This window comes from Equus asinus, chromosome 18, assembly GCF_041296235.1.
Source record: "Equus asinus isolate D_3611 breed Donkey chromosome 18, EquAss-T2T_v2, whole genome shotgun sequence".
NCBI lineage: Eukaryota > Metazoa > Chordata > Mammalia > Perissodactyla > Equidae > Equus > Equus asinus.
The window spans coordinates 30,845,408-30,858,076 of NC_091807.1; the positions used below are offsets into that span (position 1 = coordinate 30,845,408).

At 40.1% G+C, this 12,669-nt stretch overlaps 1 protein-coding gene across 12 annotated transcripts in view; it reads left to right on the forward strand.

The window, feature by feature from the left end:
- The window catches only part of ITSN1 (intersectin 1), a 204,291-nt gene that overhangs the window by 68,174 nt on the left and 123,448 nt on the right, over positions 1 to 12,669 (forward strand). For all 12 annotated transcript variants that reach the window (XR_011495392.1, XM_070488809.1, XM_070488815.1 and 9 more), the window contains 3 exons: positions 3,518 to 3,678; positions 9,957 to 10,208; positions 11,754 to 11,850. Coding sequence is in view for 11 of the 12 variants with exons in the window: in XM_070488809.1 (XP_070344910.1) it covers positions 3,518 to 3,678; positions 9,957 to 10,208; positions 11,754 to 11,850 (510 nt within the window). In the remaining variant the exon portion in view is untranslated. The remainder of the gene's footprint in view (positions 1 to 3,517; positions 3,679 to 9,956; positions 10,209 to 11,753; positions 11,851 to 12,669) is intronic.

The window sequence follows — 12,669 nt, forward strand, 5'->3', positions numbered from 1 at the left end:
AACAGCTCTGTTTTGTTGAGAAACAATTTTTAAAGAAAGACCACACAGAATTCCCAAAAAAATATTGGGATTGTGGTGGTGGGGGCTGGAACCTGAGGATTCCATGTTTCCCCCCGTTTCGCATTGAGGCACTTCAGTGCAAAGGTTCTTAGAAACCCTCAGCTCTTCTGATTAAGCCATTACCAGAGAGTCTCTTGTCCCCTAGCCCACTCATTGTCCCACACTGGATATCTCTGTTTCTCACTGAAGCACATGTTTCAGGGGCATTGGGCATGGGGAATAGGGAGTGGGAATCTCTGTGCCTAATTCTTTTTTCAAGTATGCATGTTGATGTCGATCAGTGGAAACTTTATTTTCCCTGAAAACCGTTTACAATAGCTCTATGTCTTTTTAGAAATACTTAGCAAAAGAAGGAGAGTTCACTGTTTCATTTTATTTAACTCAAGGAAAGTTCACCATTTCATTCTACTTAACTTCCCTTATAAAACCTGAAAGATAATGCAAAAATAAAGCAATGAGAGACCAGTCTCAATTATGAATATAGATGCAAAAAATCAAAACAAAATCTTAGCAAATAGAATTCTATAGTAAATGAAAACTGTGACCAACTTGAGTTTATACTGAGAGTGCAAGATTGGTTCAGAATTAAGATATCTCAACATTATTATATCAACAGATAAATGGAAAAAGAAAACTTGTCAGCCCAGCAGATGCTGATTAGGTATTTGGGAAAAAATATAATAACCAGGGGCTGGCCCAGTGGTGTAGCGGTTAAGTTCACACGCTCTGCTTCAGTGCCCCAGGGTTCACCGGTTCAGATCCCAGGTACAGACATATGCACCGCTTATCAAGCCATGCTGTGGCAGGCATCCCACATATAAAGTAGAGGATGATGGGTGCAGATGTTAGCTCAGGGCTAGTCTTCCTCAGCAAAAGGAGGAGGATTGGCGGCAGATGTTAGCTCAGGGGTAATCTTCCTCAAAAGAAAGAAAAAATATATATAATAATCATTTCTAATAAGTAGAAAAGGGAACTGCTTAAATATATCAAACTACTCTATAAAAATTACTACCAAATATTCTTCTAAACGATGAAACACTACAGCCATTTCATTTAAACTCAGAGCTAAGCAGGGATGCTCACGTGTTCAGTAATGTCTTAGAGGCAATAAGACCAATAAAAAAGAATGGTATAAATATTGGAAAAGAAAGTTACCTCTTTTTTTTGTTGGTTATGTAATTGTATACTTCCAAACCCAAGAGATTTTAGCTTAAAAAAATGAAGTAAGATTCGTAGAAGTTTGATACGATAGCTGAATACAACATAAATGATTATTAAAAGCAAAATTTTTCTCTGTGTTTGGAATGAACACGTAAATATGAAAATGGGGGAAATGTTCCACTTAAAATAGTGACAAAAATGATAAAATTCCTAATACATTTAATAAGAAAAACAATTATTTATATGAAGAAAGTGCTATTATCTTATTAAAGGAGATATTAGAACTGAACAAATGGAAAGACATACTGTTTTCTTTGGTGGACAAACTATCAATATGTCAGTTCTCCAAAAATTAATTAATATATGTAGTACAGTTTCAGCTTGGATCCCAATAGGGTTGTTTGCAGAATACATAAATGATTTTAAAGTTCATAGGGAAAAAGAAACGTCCGTGAATAGCCAGACAAAGTTTAAGGAAAAAAAACCCATTCCATGTATCAGAATGTACCATAGAGCCGGTGTGATCAGGCCATTGTCATATCGGCCTGGGAATCAGAATAGAGAATCCAAAAAGAGGTCTTGCATCATGTGAGCATTTAATAAGTAACAAAAGTATTTTTTAGTTCAATGAGAAGAGATGGACTCATTAATAAATATTGCTGGGAAAGCTAGATCTCCATCTGGAAGAAATATCGTTGACCCCTGGGGTAACATACCACACGCACACACACAACTGCAGTTGATTTAAAGATTGAAATGTAATAAAATAATACAATCTTAGAAAATGAAAGACTGAAAAAGTACAAGCTATGTGATAAAAGAAATATTTCATATATAAAAATGTGGAATTTCTACATGGTAAATATAATGGACAGACAGGTAATGAATTTTTAAAAATCAACAATTGACAGATAAACAGTTACTAATATACAATAAACGCTTATAAACTGACAAGAAAAAGACATGCAATCCATCAGATAACTTGGCAAAGGATGTGAATGAGCATTTCATGGTAGTAGGAATCCCAATGACCAGGAGACATATGGGAAGTGATGCTCAAGCTCGTGAGCGTGGGTGCAGTTTAGATTCCACTGGGTGGTTTCCTGAAGCAGGGGCATCACTGACTGCACAAGGACCAGGCTGCTCCTATAGGAGGCAAAAAGGAGGTTTTTGAGCCATGGCGTTCCATTTCCCGCTTTCTGATCTTATTTTCCTAAATGATAGTGTTGACTTTTACAATTTTTATCATTTTTAGAGATTTTTAGTCTTTGTTGTTGTCACACTTGTCATGTGTTTCGTGTTTTCTTTCTTTGAGTTAACTCCAGACGTACAGGATGATTTTCTGTGTAACTTAATTTTCTTTTTTGGACACTATCTGGATGTGGCTCATTTAAGAGATTGTTAGTCTTGGGATTTTAATTGGAGTAGCTGGTCTTCTAAAATTTTTCTTAAGATAGATTTTAAAAATAAATCCTCATGCTTTTTATATCTGGACTAAAAGAAATGAAATCTGAATGAACATTTTTCATGCAGAAGAGGTTAAGTCATGAATACATACAATTTGGGTGTGCATAATATAGTTTCCAGTGGCAATTACAAACTCCTTCCTTTTGCTTACTCTTTTTTCAGAAAATACATAATAGCTCATTGGAAGTTCCACTTGTTTGAGTACCATTTTCAAATAGTAAATACATTTGTAAGCTCATTTAATTGATTTTCACAGCTTTAAAAGTATAGTATCATAGCATAGGATAGCACGTCATGCCTCCATGGTGAGGTTTGTAGAACCCCACAGAGCTGATGCAACCTAATTATCTCTAGAAATAAACTGTTTCTAAATGCTTTTTTAAAACAGCTTATTGTCACATAATTCACATAATAAAATTCACAGTTTTAAAGAATATAATTCATTGGTTTTTAGTCTAGTCACAGGGTTGTGCAACCATCACCACTATCCAGTTTTAGAACATTTTCATCACTCCAAAAAGAAAGCCCGCTTGATGTCCAAAATACAGATCCTGACACTGAGACTGAAAAACTACCTTGTATATCATATAAGTAAAGAATAACACAATAAAAAGTATTTTATATTTATATAAAATCTTGTCAGTATGTCTAGGTTCCTCCCTATAGCTTGGTAAACAAGTTTTGTTTTGGTTTGCTTTGTTTTGTTCTGTTTTGTTCTTTCCAGGATTAAGGGAGCTGATTATTTTGTTTTCGTGTGGGTGGGAGGGGTGGTTTGGGAGAGGTTCCTTTAAGGTCATAGTTGTTCTAAGCCCATGCTGTTGGTTTGCAGGGCGCTAGCTGATATGAATAATGATGGAAGAATGGATCAAGTGGAGTTTTCCATTGCTATGAAACTTATCAAACTGAAGCTACAAGGATATCAACTCCCCTCCGCACTTCCCCCGGTTATGAAACAGCAACCCGTTGCTATTTCTAGTGCACCAGCATTTGGTAAGTCTGAAAAGGAATTGGTTCCTATATTGCATTGTATATTTTAAAAATAAATATTTCGCTTTTTTTCCCCTCTCAGTTTGTAGCATTGTGAAATTCTAGGAGGTAATTCTGTCTGAAAAATGATGGCCCTATGCGGGAGGATAGTGCTAGAGGAGAAGGAGTCCGTTCACATTCTGCGTAACCAGAGGATGAGAGTAGCTGAAATGAAAGCACAGGTGCAGAGTGTCAGGGAAAAGGAACAGATTGGCAGTCCTCTGCTGCGTCTTTTTTCTTTTCCTTGCTTTTACTGGATTCTTGACCCTTCACATTGTCGCATACTTCCTTTTGGTTTTCTGTTTCCATAACATTTTTGTTTTTTTCTTGTGTATAAACAAGTCCTTGGGATTATGGGTCTAGAAATATATTGTTTAATTCACAGTATTGAGGCACTTGGCCACATTACAATTGGCCACGTTAAATTCATTCTTAGAACAAAATGAAGCAAGAAAAAAAATAAACATTGTTATCTCAATTAAAAACACGATTCTATAAAAAGTTATCTTTTAGCCAGATGTTGTTCTTAAAAATTAAATAGTAAATAGTTGACCAAGATCAGCAACAGTTCTGATTTCTTCTCTGTTCTCACCCTAGACTTTAATTATTTAGCTTGATTTAAAGATTACAGTAATGGGATCCAACATCTGATTCATGGGAAAGTTCTTAGACAGTTTAAACAAAACATGAAAATTGTGGATAGAATTTCTTTCCCTCTCTCAGACCTGATATACCTGATGACAGGTGATAAAGCGAAGTGGATTTGGGAGGGGGCAGTCAGTAGTAATTCGGGTTGTCTCTGATACAATTTATGATACGCTGAGGTAAATAAATGCTCTGCTTTTACCTGATAGATTTAAGAACAAGCTATGCATTGCCTTTCTTTGGTGAAGTTTAGCCACAAGACTGGTTTTTATAAGGGGAAAGGTGCAGGTTTAGGGTTAGGCAAGTAGGATAGTGATCCAAGAGAAGGAAAGCTCAAGAGCAAAGGCTGGAAGAGCAGGAGTGAGCAGTACGGCCCCCGAGTGGCCAGGGCCCTGTTGGTCTTGTCCGTCGCGTGTTCACGGTCCCTAAGCCCTTAGTTAACCAGCTGATTTAAGTGGAAGTTACTCTGAATCTCTGAAGGTCCTCCTAGCCAACGTTTGGTCAGGACCCATGTGTTAAAACAGCTAAAGGGTGTTTAGTTTTCTTTTGGCCTCCCTTCCGGTGCTGCAAGAGGAAACCTCAGAGTGGAGAAAGGGTCAGATAACCAGAGGCATCCCGTTTCCTCTTTTTCCCTCAAACCTGGGTGTCAGTAATTCTTCCCTCAACATTTAATATGTCTTCTCTCATTCCTTCCTGCCAGAGGAATTTCAGCTCTAGAGATACTGCTGATTTAACTTTCAGGAGGTGGTGGCCTCACTGTGCTGAGGGTTTTACTGTCTCCTAAGTAACCTGACACTGCCACCCAGGGGACCTGGAATTTCGGATCTGACTTCCTGCCAGTCCCTCAGTAGCTCTGCCCCTGGGCTTCTCCACTGCCTTTTCTCCCCTTGTTCTCATCACATCAACATTAAACTATTTTCAAGAGATCAATCACGAGGGAATATCAGAACGTAAGAAAAGTTCAAGTACACGATCCTCATCCACTTTGTCCGAGTTACTCAGAGATCTGGCCTCTGATAGTATTTCTAGTTCCACCTCTCAGCTCAACCCGGGCTAATGTTTTTCTTACACTTCTTCTGGCTACTGAGAACAAAATAATTGATTACTATTATCATTATTTCCTAATGAATAGTAAAAATTATCTGACCAGGCATTTCCTAGCCCTTAGAGAGTGTGCCTTCACATAAAGTATTTTATTTGCTCACAACAATAACCCTAAAAGTATGCAGAAATTACTAGCCTTTTTTTTTTTTTGAGGAAGATTAGCCGTGAGCTAACATCTGCTGCCAATCCTCCTCTTTTTGCTGAAGAAGACTGGCCCTGAGCTAACATCCATGCCCATCTTCCTCTACTTTATATGTGGGACACCTGCCACAGCATGGCTTGCCAAGCAGTGCCATGTCCACACCCGGGATCCGAACCAGGCGAACCCCAGGCCGCCGAGAAGGGAAACGTGCAAACTTAACCGCTGACCCACCGGGCCGGCCCCCCTAGCCTTGTTATTTAAATGAGAGAACCAAGATTCTAAGAAGTTGAATAACTTGCCTAAGACCAGATTTCACAAAAGGGAGGTAGAGCGTGTCCAAGCACGGTTTTTCTAAAGGCTCTCGGTTTCCATGTTATCTTCTCTCTCCCCACCTTCTTTATCACCAAACCTTCTGGGTGACTGGGGCGTCACTTTTCCAGGGTTATTGTCTGCATATGTTAATGCAGATGTTAACACTGTGGAATTAAGGGCAGCAGAGGGTTGAGCAGTAATTTTGTTCAGCTCCCCAGTGTTAAGAAGTGGAAAATGGGTGCAGTGATGTTGTGACTTGCCTAAGGGTACCAGCTGCATTCCAGGAAATTCTGTAAGTATGCCTGTACGTTCTTCTTTCCACGGCATAATTCGTTTTTTACTCTGGACCCAACTATTTCAGGGGGAGTTTATTTTTCTTTTGTTTGATTTTTTTTTTTTTTTTGGCCAGAATCTGTGGTTTTATGAGATTAAACCAATATTTTTAAGCCCCTATTGTGTGTCCTAGTTACTGGGAGCCTGGTGCTGAGCAAGACTTCATGGCTCCTGCTGTTATGGAGCTTCTTGTCAAGTGGGGGAAGCAAGCAAATAGATAAAAAATTCTGTAAAACAGGGTAACACGATAGAGAGTGACCCATGGGGCAGGGTGGTCAGAAAGAATTTTCTGAGGAGCTGACTTAGAGATGAGAGCCATGTGAAGACCTAGGAGAGAAGCCTTCCAGGCAAAAGGAACAGCAATTGCAAAAGTCCTAAGGCAAAAATGAGCTTGGTGTGTGTGAGGAACAAAAACGAGAGCATTGTGGTTGAAATACTGATAAGTCAGAAGATCAGGGAGGTAAGACACAAGCCAGAGGGGTTAGGGCTTGATAAAACCCACTAAGGAATTAGAATGTCTTTTTCTAAGTGCAGCTGAAGCCTATGGAGAACTTTTAAGCAGAGGAGTGACATGGTTGATGGACACTTAGAAAAAGTAATCTGTGTTATGTGGGTTTCAGGGGCACAGCAGTAGAACAGAGGGAACTCAGAGATGATGGTGATTTAGATCCCGGAGGTGATAATCAATGTGGAAGATAGGGTAGAATTCGATTAGTTATAGCGTGTAATTTGGAGGAAAAGTAAATCAGATTTTGACCGTGTTAGGCTTGAGGGTCAAGTAGCTTTCCAAGTTGGGGTGTTCAGGAGGCAGAAAAGTCCATCCATGTGTCTGCAGCTCAGAGGGCCCATCAGCTCTGGGAGAGTTTGAGTGTGGATGGCAGTGAAAGCCTGGGGACTGGGTAAGATATCTTAGAGAGAAAGTTGTGAAAGGATTTCAGTCTTAATTGGAACTGGAGGATGTAAAATGGAGACACTCGCACGTCACATGTGTCCTCAGCAAAACAAAACTTAAGGACTGAGACTGATTTCCTGTAAATGCCTGAAAACCGAAACATCCCTCAGCCAATGAACGTCCGCCAGAAACCTCTCCCCATCCTCAAGCCAATGAACTTGCTGCATGGACTCTAACTGAATTCCTCTCTCCTTGCCCGTAAACACAACCCACCTCAAAGCCTCAACGGGCTCGCCTGTTGCTTGCACAGTTTGTGGGTCCCAAATTGCGGTTCCTCTGCTGTTCCCTAAAAAACTCCTTTTCTGGTAATTTGAGCTTGCCTCAATTTTCTTCTTTGTTTAGGTTGACAAAATGTAGCTAGGGTAGGCAGAAGACCTATAGGACCAAGCCTTGGCAGTCTGTGACATTTAAAGGGGTATAAAAGGGAAGAAGCCAGGAAACAGTGAAGAACGGGGAGGTTGGTGTCCTACTAGCCGAGAAAAGTGTTTCAAGAAGGAAGGCGTGCTCCATTCTTTGAGTTGCTTCTGAGAGACTGAGTAAGAAAAGGACAGAAAAGTGACTGGATTTGACAAGATGAGTCTGTGCATGGTCTTGACATGCAGTTTCATTGGACTGGGAGAGACCAAAGCCTGATTGGAGGCTGGGAAAAGGAGAAAGTTTAACTTACAGGGGAGATATCTAGAGGAGCATGTGAGCAGAATGATGGTGTGTTTAAGATGGGAAGTGCTCGCACATTTTTAGAGTAGAGAGGGAAAGTTCAGTGGTTGAGGAGAGTTGGGAAAATTTCAAGAATTAAGACTCAGCATAGTCGAGAGGGATGGCATCCAAAACAACCTCTGTTAGATGTATTTATTTAGAAATATTCAGAAATACTCATCCATTCAGAAAAGGTAGTCACTTGGTAAAAAGATGATAGTCTTCGCAGTGGCTCTATAAAAGCTGAGTAGGTCACTTAAAATGGAAACATTGTGATGTTAGAGAATACTCACAATGATTGTGCCTGGGATAAGACCTGAAGGATCTGGAGCGGTCTAGTCCCTAGGAACTCTCAAAACTAATCCAACAAGCCTTCCTTCTGGGGCAGGACTCCACACCGAGGAGAAATGACTGGGCGTGGAATCAAAATTGAACAGGGCAGTGACACGGAGACAAAAGAAGGAGAAGGTCAAGACCAAAGTGGGGACGGAGAGCAGAGACGAGATCCCAGGAAGCAAGGCTCACATAAAAATGAGCAACAGGCAGTTTCAAGCAAGGGCGAATCCCACACAGTTATTATTAGAAAAGAGAGGATGAAGAGCTGAATTAACAGCCCCGTGGACAATGACAGCACTCCAGGAACCTACTGTTTCAAAGCAAGCAAAAAGATACTAAGAAAATGATACAAGTCATGAAAGACCTACAGAAATCAGTTTTCAAACCTCAGAAATAAGGTGACAGAAGTCAGGAAAGAATAAGAAATAAAAGAAAAAGTCATTTCAGAGGAATGAAGACTAAACTAGAAGCCACATAAGAGATACTGTCTGCACAGAAATATAAAGTAAAAGAGGAAGATTTCAGAAATTAAAAGGAAATGAAGAAGGAGAGGAAAAGGATTTGAGAAAAAGTGATACACGTTGAAGGTGAAGAAAATTACGTCTCTGATTAGTTGGAGCGCAGGAGCTTCTGCTCCTGTGGAGTTGGAGTGTGCCACACTCCCAGCCGAGGGCTGTGTTCACCAGCCTGGAAGCTCTCCAGACCCCATAGGGTAGGAGTTCTTATGGAGGTTCCATTACGTAGGCATGATTGATTGAAGCATTGGCCATTGGTGATTAGCTCAGTCTCCAGCCCCTCTACCCTCCCCTGAGGTTGGTGTGGGGGGGGTGGGGCTGAAAGTTCCAACCCTCTAATCATGCCTTGGTTTTTCCTGTGACCACCTTCCATCCTTCAGCTATCTAGGGAGCCCCCCAGCCACCAGTCACCTCATTAGTGTACAAAAGACACTCTTTTACACCCCAGAGATTCCAAGGGTCTTGGGAGCTCTTATGCTGGGAACCAGGGACCAAGACCAAATATTATTAAAATATGTTACTATCACTCAGGAAATCAGAAGGGTTTTAGGAGCTCTGTGCCACGAACCAGAACGAGGACCAGATGTCACATTGTGATATATTGTGATAATTATTGTGGTATGTCGTGATTATTGTGATATTATGTGTCACAATAGCACAAGTTGCGTTAGGGAAACAAAGAAGAAAGGAAACGTTTCTTTTAGTTCTATTATTTTTCATTTATTGGTTAGAGTATTTCTATAGAGAAACTTCCCCATCAAATCTTTGGTTACTCTGAGGTTCAGGATGTAAAGGAAAGGCAAGATAAATATTTGATTTATTTTCTCCCTTTATTTACTATTTTCAAAAGAGTGAATCGATTACCTCTCATGACCAATTTGAATGTTTTTCGTTGATTTGTTTTTACATGTCATTGTGAATTTGTGAATTTAATTCTCTTTGGAGGCTTTCAGTCCATTGCACTTATTCTTCTTATTGATCCTCGCCTTTGGCCACTAGATCCCTCTTCACAGTGGGTCTGGAGCCCTTCTGATGTGATCCTTGACGTAATTTTTGGTGCTCTTCAAAATGATTAATCTGAATTCGTATTTTAAATGGAAATATATTACAAGTGGAATGTGTTTTTCTTGAAGCAATCCTGGATTAATTATCATTGAATGTTGAAATGTGGTCCAGAGTGAATTTTGTTGGATTTTTTCCTTCTCAGGTATAGGAGGTATCGCCAGCGTGCCACCACTTACAGCTGTTGCTCCAGTGCCAATGGGATCCATTCCGGTTGTGGGAATGTCTCCGTCCCTCGTGTCTTCTGTTCCTACAGCAGCAGTGCCTCCCCTGGGATCCATTCCGGTTGTGGGAATGTCTCCGTCCCTCGTGTCTTCTGTTCCTACAGCAGCAGTGCCTCCCCTGGCCAACGGGGCGCCCCCTGTTATACAACCTCTGCCTGCATTCGCTCATCCTGGTATGTGATCTGCCGAAACCACAGGCCGAATTCTCACCACTTGTGTTTTACTCCTCATTCTTATTAAATCTTCACCTCCTGATTATATTTCAATGGTATATTACTTCAGAGGAAAACATCTTCATTTTTTCCCTTTAATTTCTCGCTTTTTTTCAGCACATTAAATGGGATGGGCTAGGCTAGAGAGAGAGAAAGGGGAATGGAATTAAGGAGCTCTGGGTGCCGCTGTGGACAAAGGTGAACTCAGTGACTAAGACTGAGAGCATAGTTTTCCTTTCGAGGGCTTGACAAGAGCAACTGCAGTTTGAACATGTTGTATTTCCAGGTATCAGTTACTGCTTTTCTTCAGCTGCTGTGAATTGCTAATAAACAAGCCAGTCCCTTCGGAGTAGAATAATATAGGAGAAAAAAAGAACATTGCATTTTTTTTTTTTTGAGGAGGTGGAGTGAATCAGACAAGGAGGAAGGAAGTCTATTAAATGATTGAATATATTAAGCTTGTAGTATTACGTGCTTGCTTAATTGAATGAAAGGATTAAAAAGTTCCTGGTTTCATTAATCTCCTTTTGAGACTTTATTCCAAGTCTTTTTCCCTTTAGTTAAAAGAAAACATAAACTGTAGCTAAAGATAGACTTAGTCTAACAAATCTTAATGAATTCTTATCAATATGGAAAGTGTTTTTTAAAAAGGTGCTTTGGATCTGCCTGAGTAAACTCAGCAGTGATGACAGCGTGGGTCTTAGTGTTGTATCTCAATCATTATTTCTGTGCCCATTCCCCTGGATTTATTATATCTGTCAGGATGTGTCTGTAAGTTATGGCCAGAGAATCTAAATGTACCTCTTTCTTTAAAGGTTTTCTTGTCACGTGTAGTTCATCTTTCACGTGTGACTGTGACTGCAGATGTGGTGGCCGCCGAGAAAGTGCTTGCAGTTGTTTTTCCAGGAGTGTTGGTGAATCCACACACTCGGCCTTGTTTGTCTTTGCGGCCAACGGCAAATGTTGCAAGACGGGAGGCAGGGATGAGGGGAGTGTGGCTAAGGCTCAGAGTTTTTCCATTGACACACGGCTAACCAGCCTCAGTGAGAATCAGACACAGAAGCTGACCCTCCCTAGTGTCACATGTTATCTGGCCAAGACTGCAAGTCTGTGACTCCCTGGCTCCTGCATCTGGGACTAATACTTCAGCTCCTTCAGTGCAGTTCAGAGTATGCCATCTATATATTTCAGCTGTTACTTCTTTAACTGTTGGAACAGATCCTTTAAAATGTGACACCAAATGTTTAATGAAGAGTAAAATTTTATGGATGTAAACATTATTGCCTAGTAAGGTAATTTTCAGTAGGAACAAGTAAATCTAGGAATGTTTTTGGTGAGAGGGCAGGAAGCAAGGAGGGAATAATGCATTCTGAGTCCAGGAGGGTAAGAAGGGAGCAATAATTTCTTCCTCTGATTTGATGGCTATGCATTTTAATTTTTGTAAATAGGGAAAAGCTTCTTATCTTTGTAGAATTAAAATTATTCAACACTTATTTATTTTTACAGCAGCCACATTGCCAAAGAGTTCTTCCTTTAGTAGATCTGGTCCAGGGTCCCAATTAAACACTAAGTTACAGAAGGCGCAATCATTTGACGTGGCTAGGTAAGTTTGCTTGTTTTTAAATGGGCAGTTTGGGTAAAGCCATTATCTGATTAACTCATAAATTTGAAAATGAATTAGCCATGTTCTGTATTTATTGTCTTTTATTTTGTAGAATGCCCATAATTTTCTTAATTCTGTATAATATTGCTAAGTTTTACCATTTTTTGTTGGAGAGATGACAGAATGAAGATATGACATTCCCTTTAAAGGCTTTGCATGTTGGTTTTTTAAGAGTATAATAAATAGGTAGTAGTAAATGTTTAAAACTAATAAAATAGAACTCTAGGTATGAAGGAAAAAAGCAAATTAACTATTTTGTGTTAATCATTTGAAAGTTTATTGGGGCCAGCCTTGTGTCCTGGTTGTTAAGTTTGGCGCATTCTGCTTCGGTGGCCTGGGTTTGCAGGTTTAGATGCCAGGTGCAGTCCTACACCAGTCGTCAGCCACTCTGTGGTGGCAACCTGCATATGAAAAATAGAGGAAGGTTGGCACAGATGTTAGCTCAGGACTCATCTTCCTCAGCCAAAAAAAAGAAAAAGTTTATATATAAATTTTTTAAATATGAAAATTAGAGCCATAATTGGCCTTATTTTAAATTCTGTCTCAAATAATCTTAGGGAGTCTGTGTGGATTATTAGTAAACATTATTTAAGATCAATTTTTAGGGGCTGGCCCAGTAGCACAGCAGTTAAGTGGGCACATTCTGCTTCGGTGGCCTGGGGTTCGCTGGTTCAGATCTCAGGTGTGAACATGGCACCACTTGGCACACCATGCTATGGTAGGCATCTCACATATAAAGTAGAGGAAGATGGGCACGGA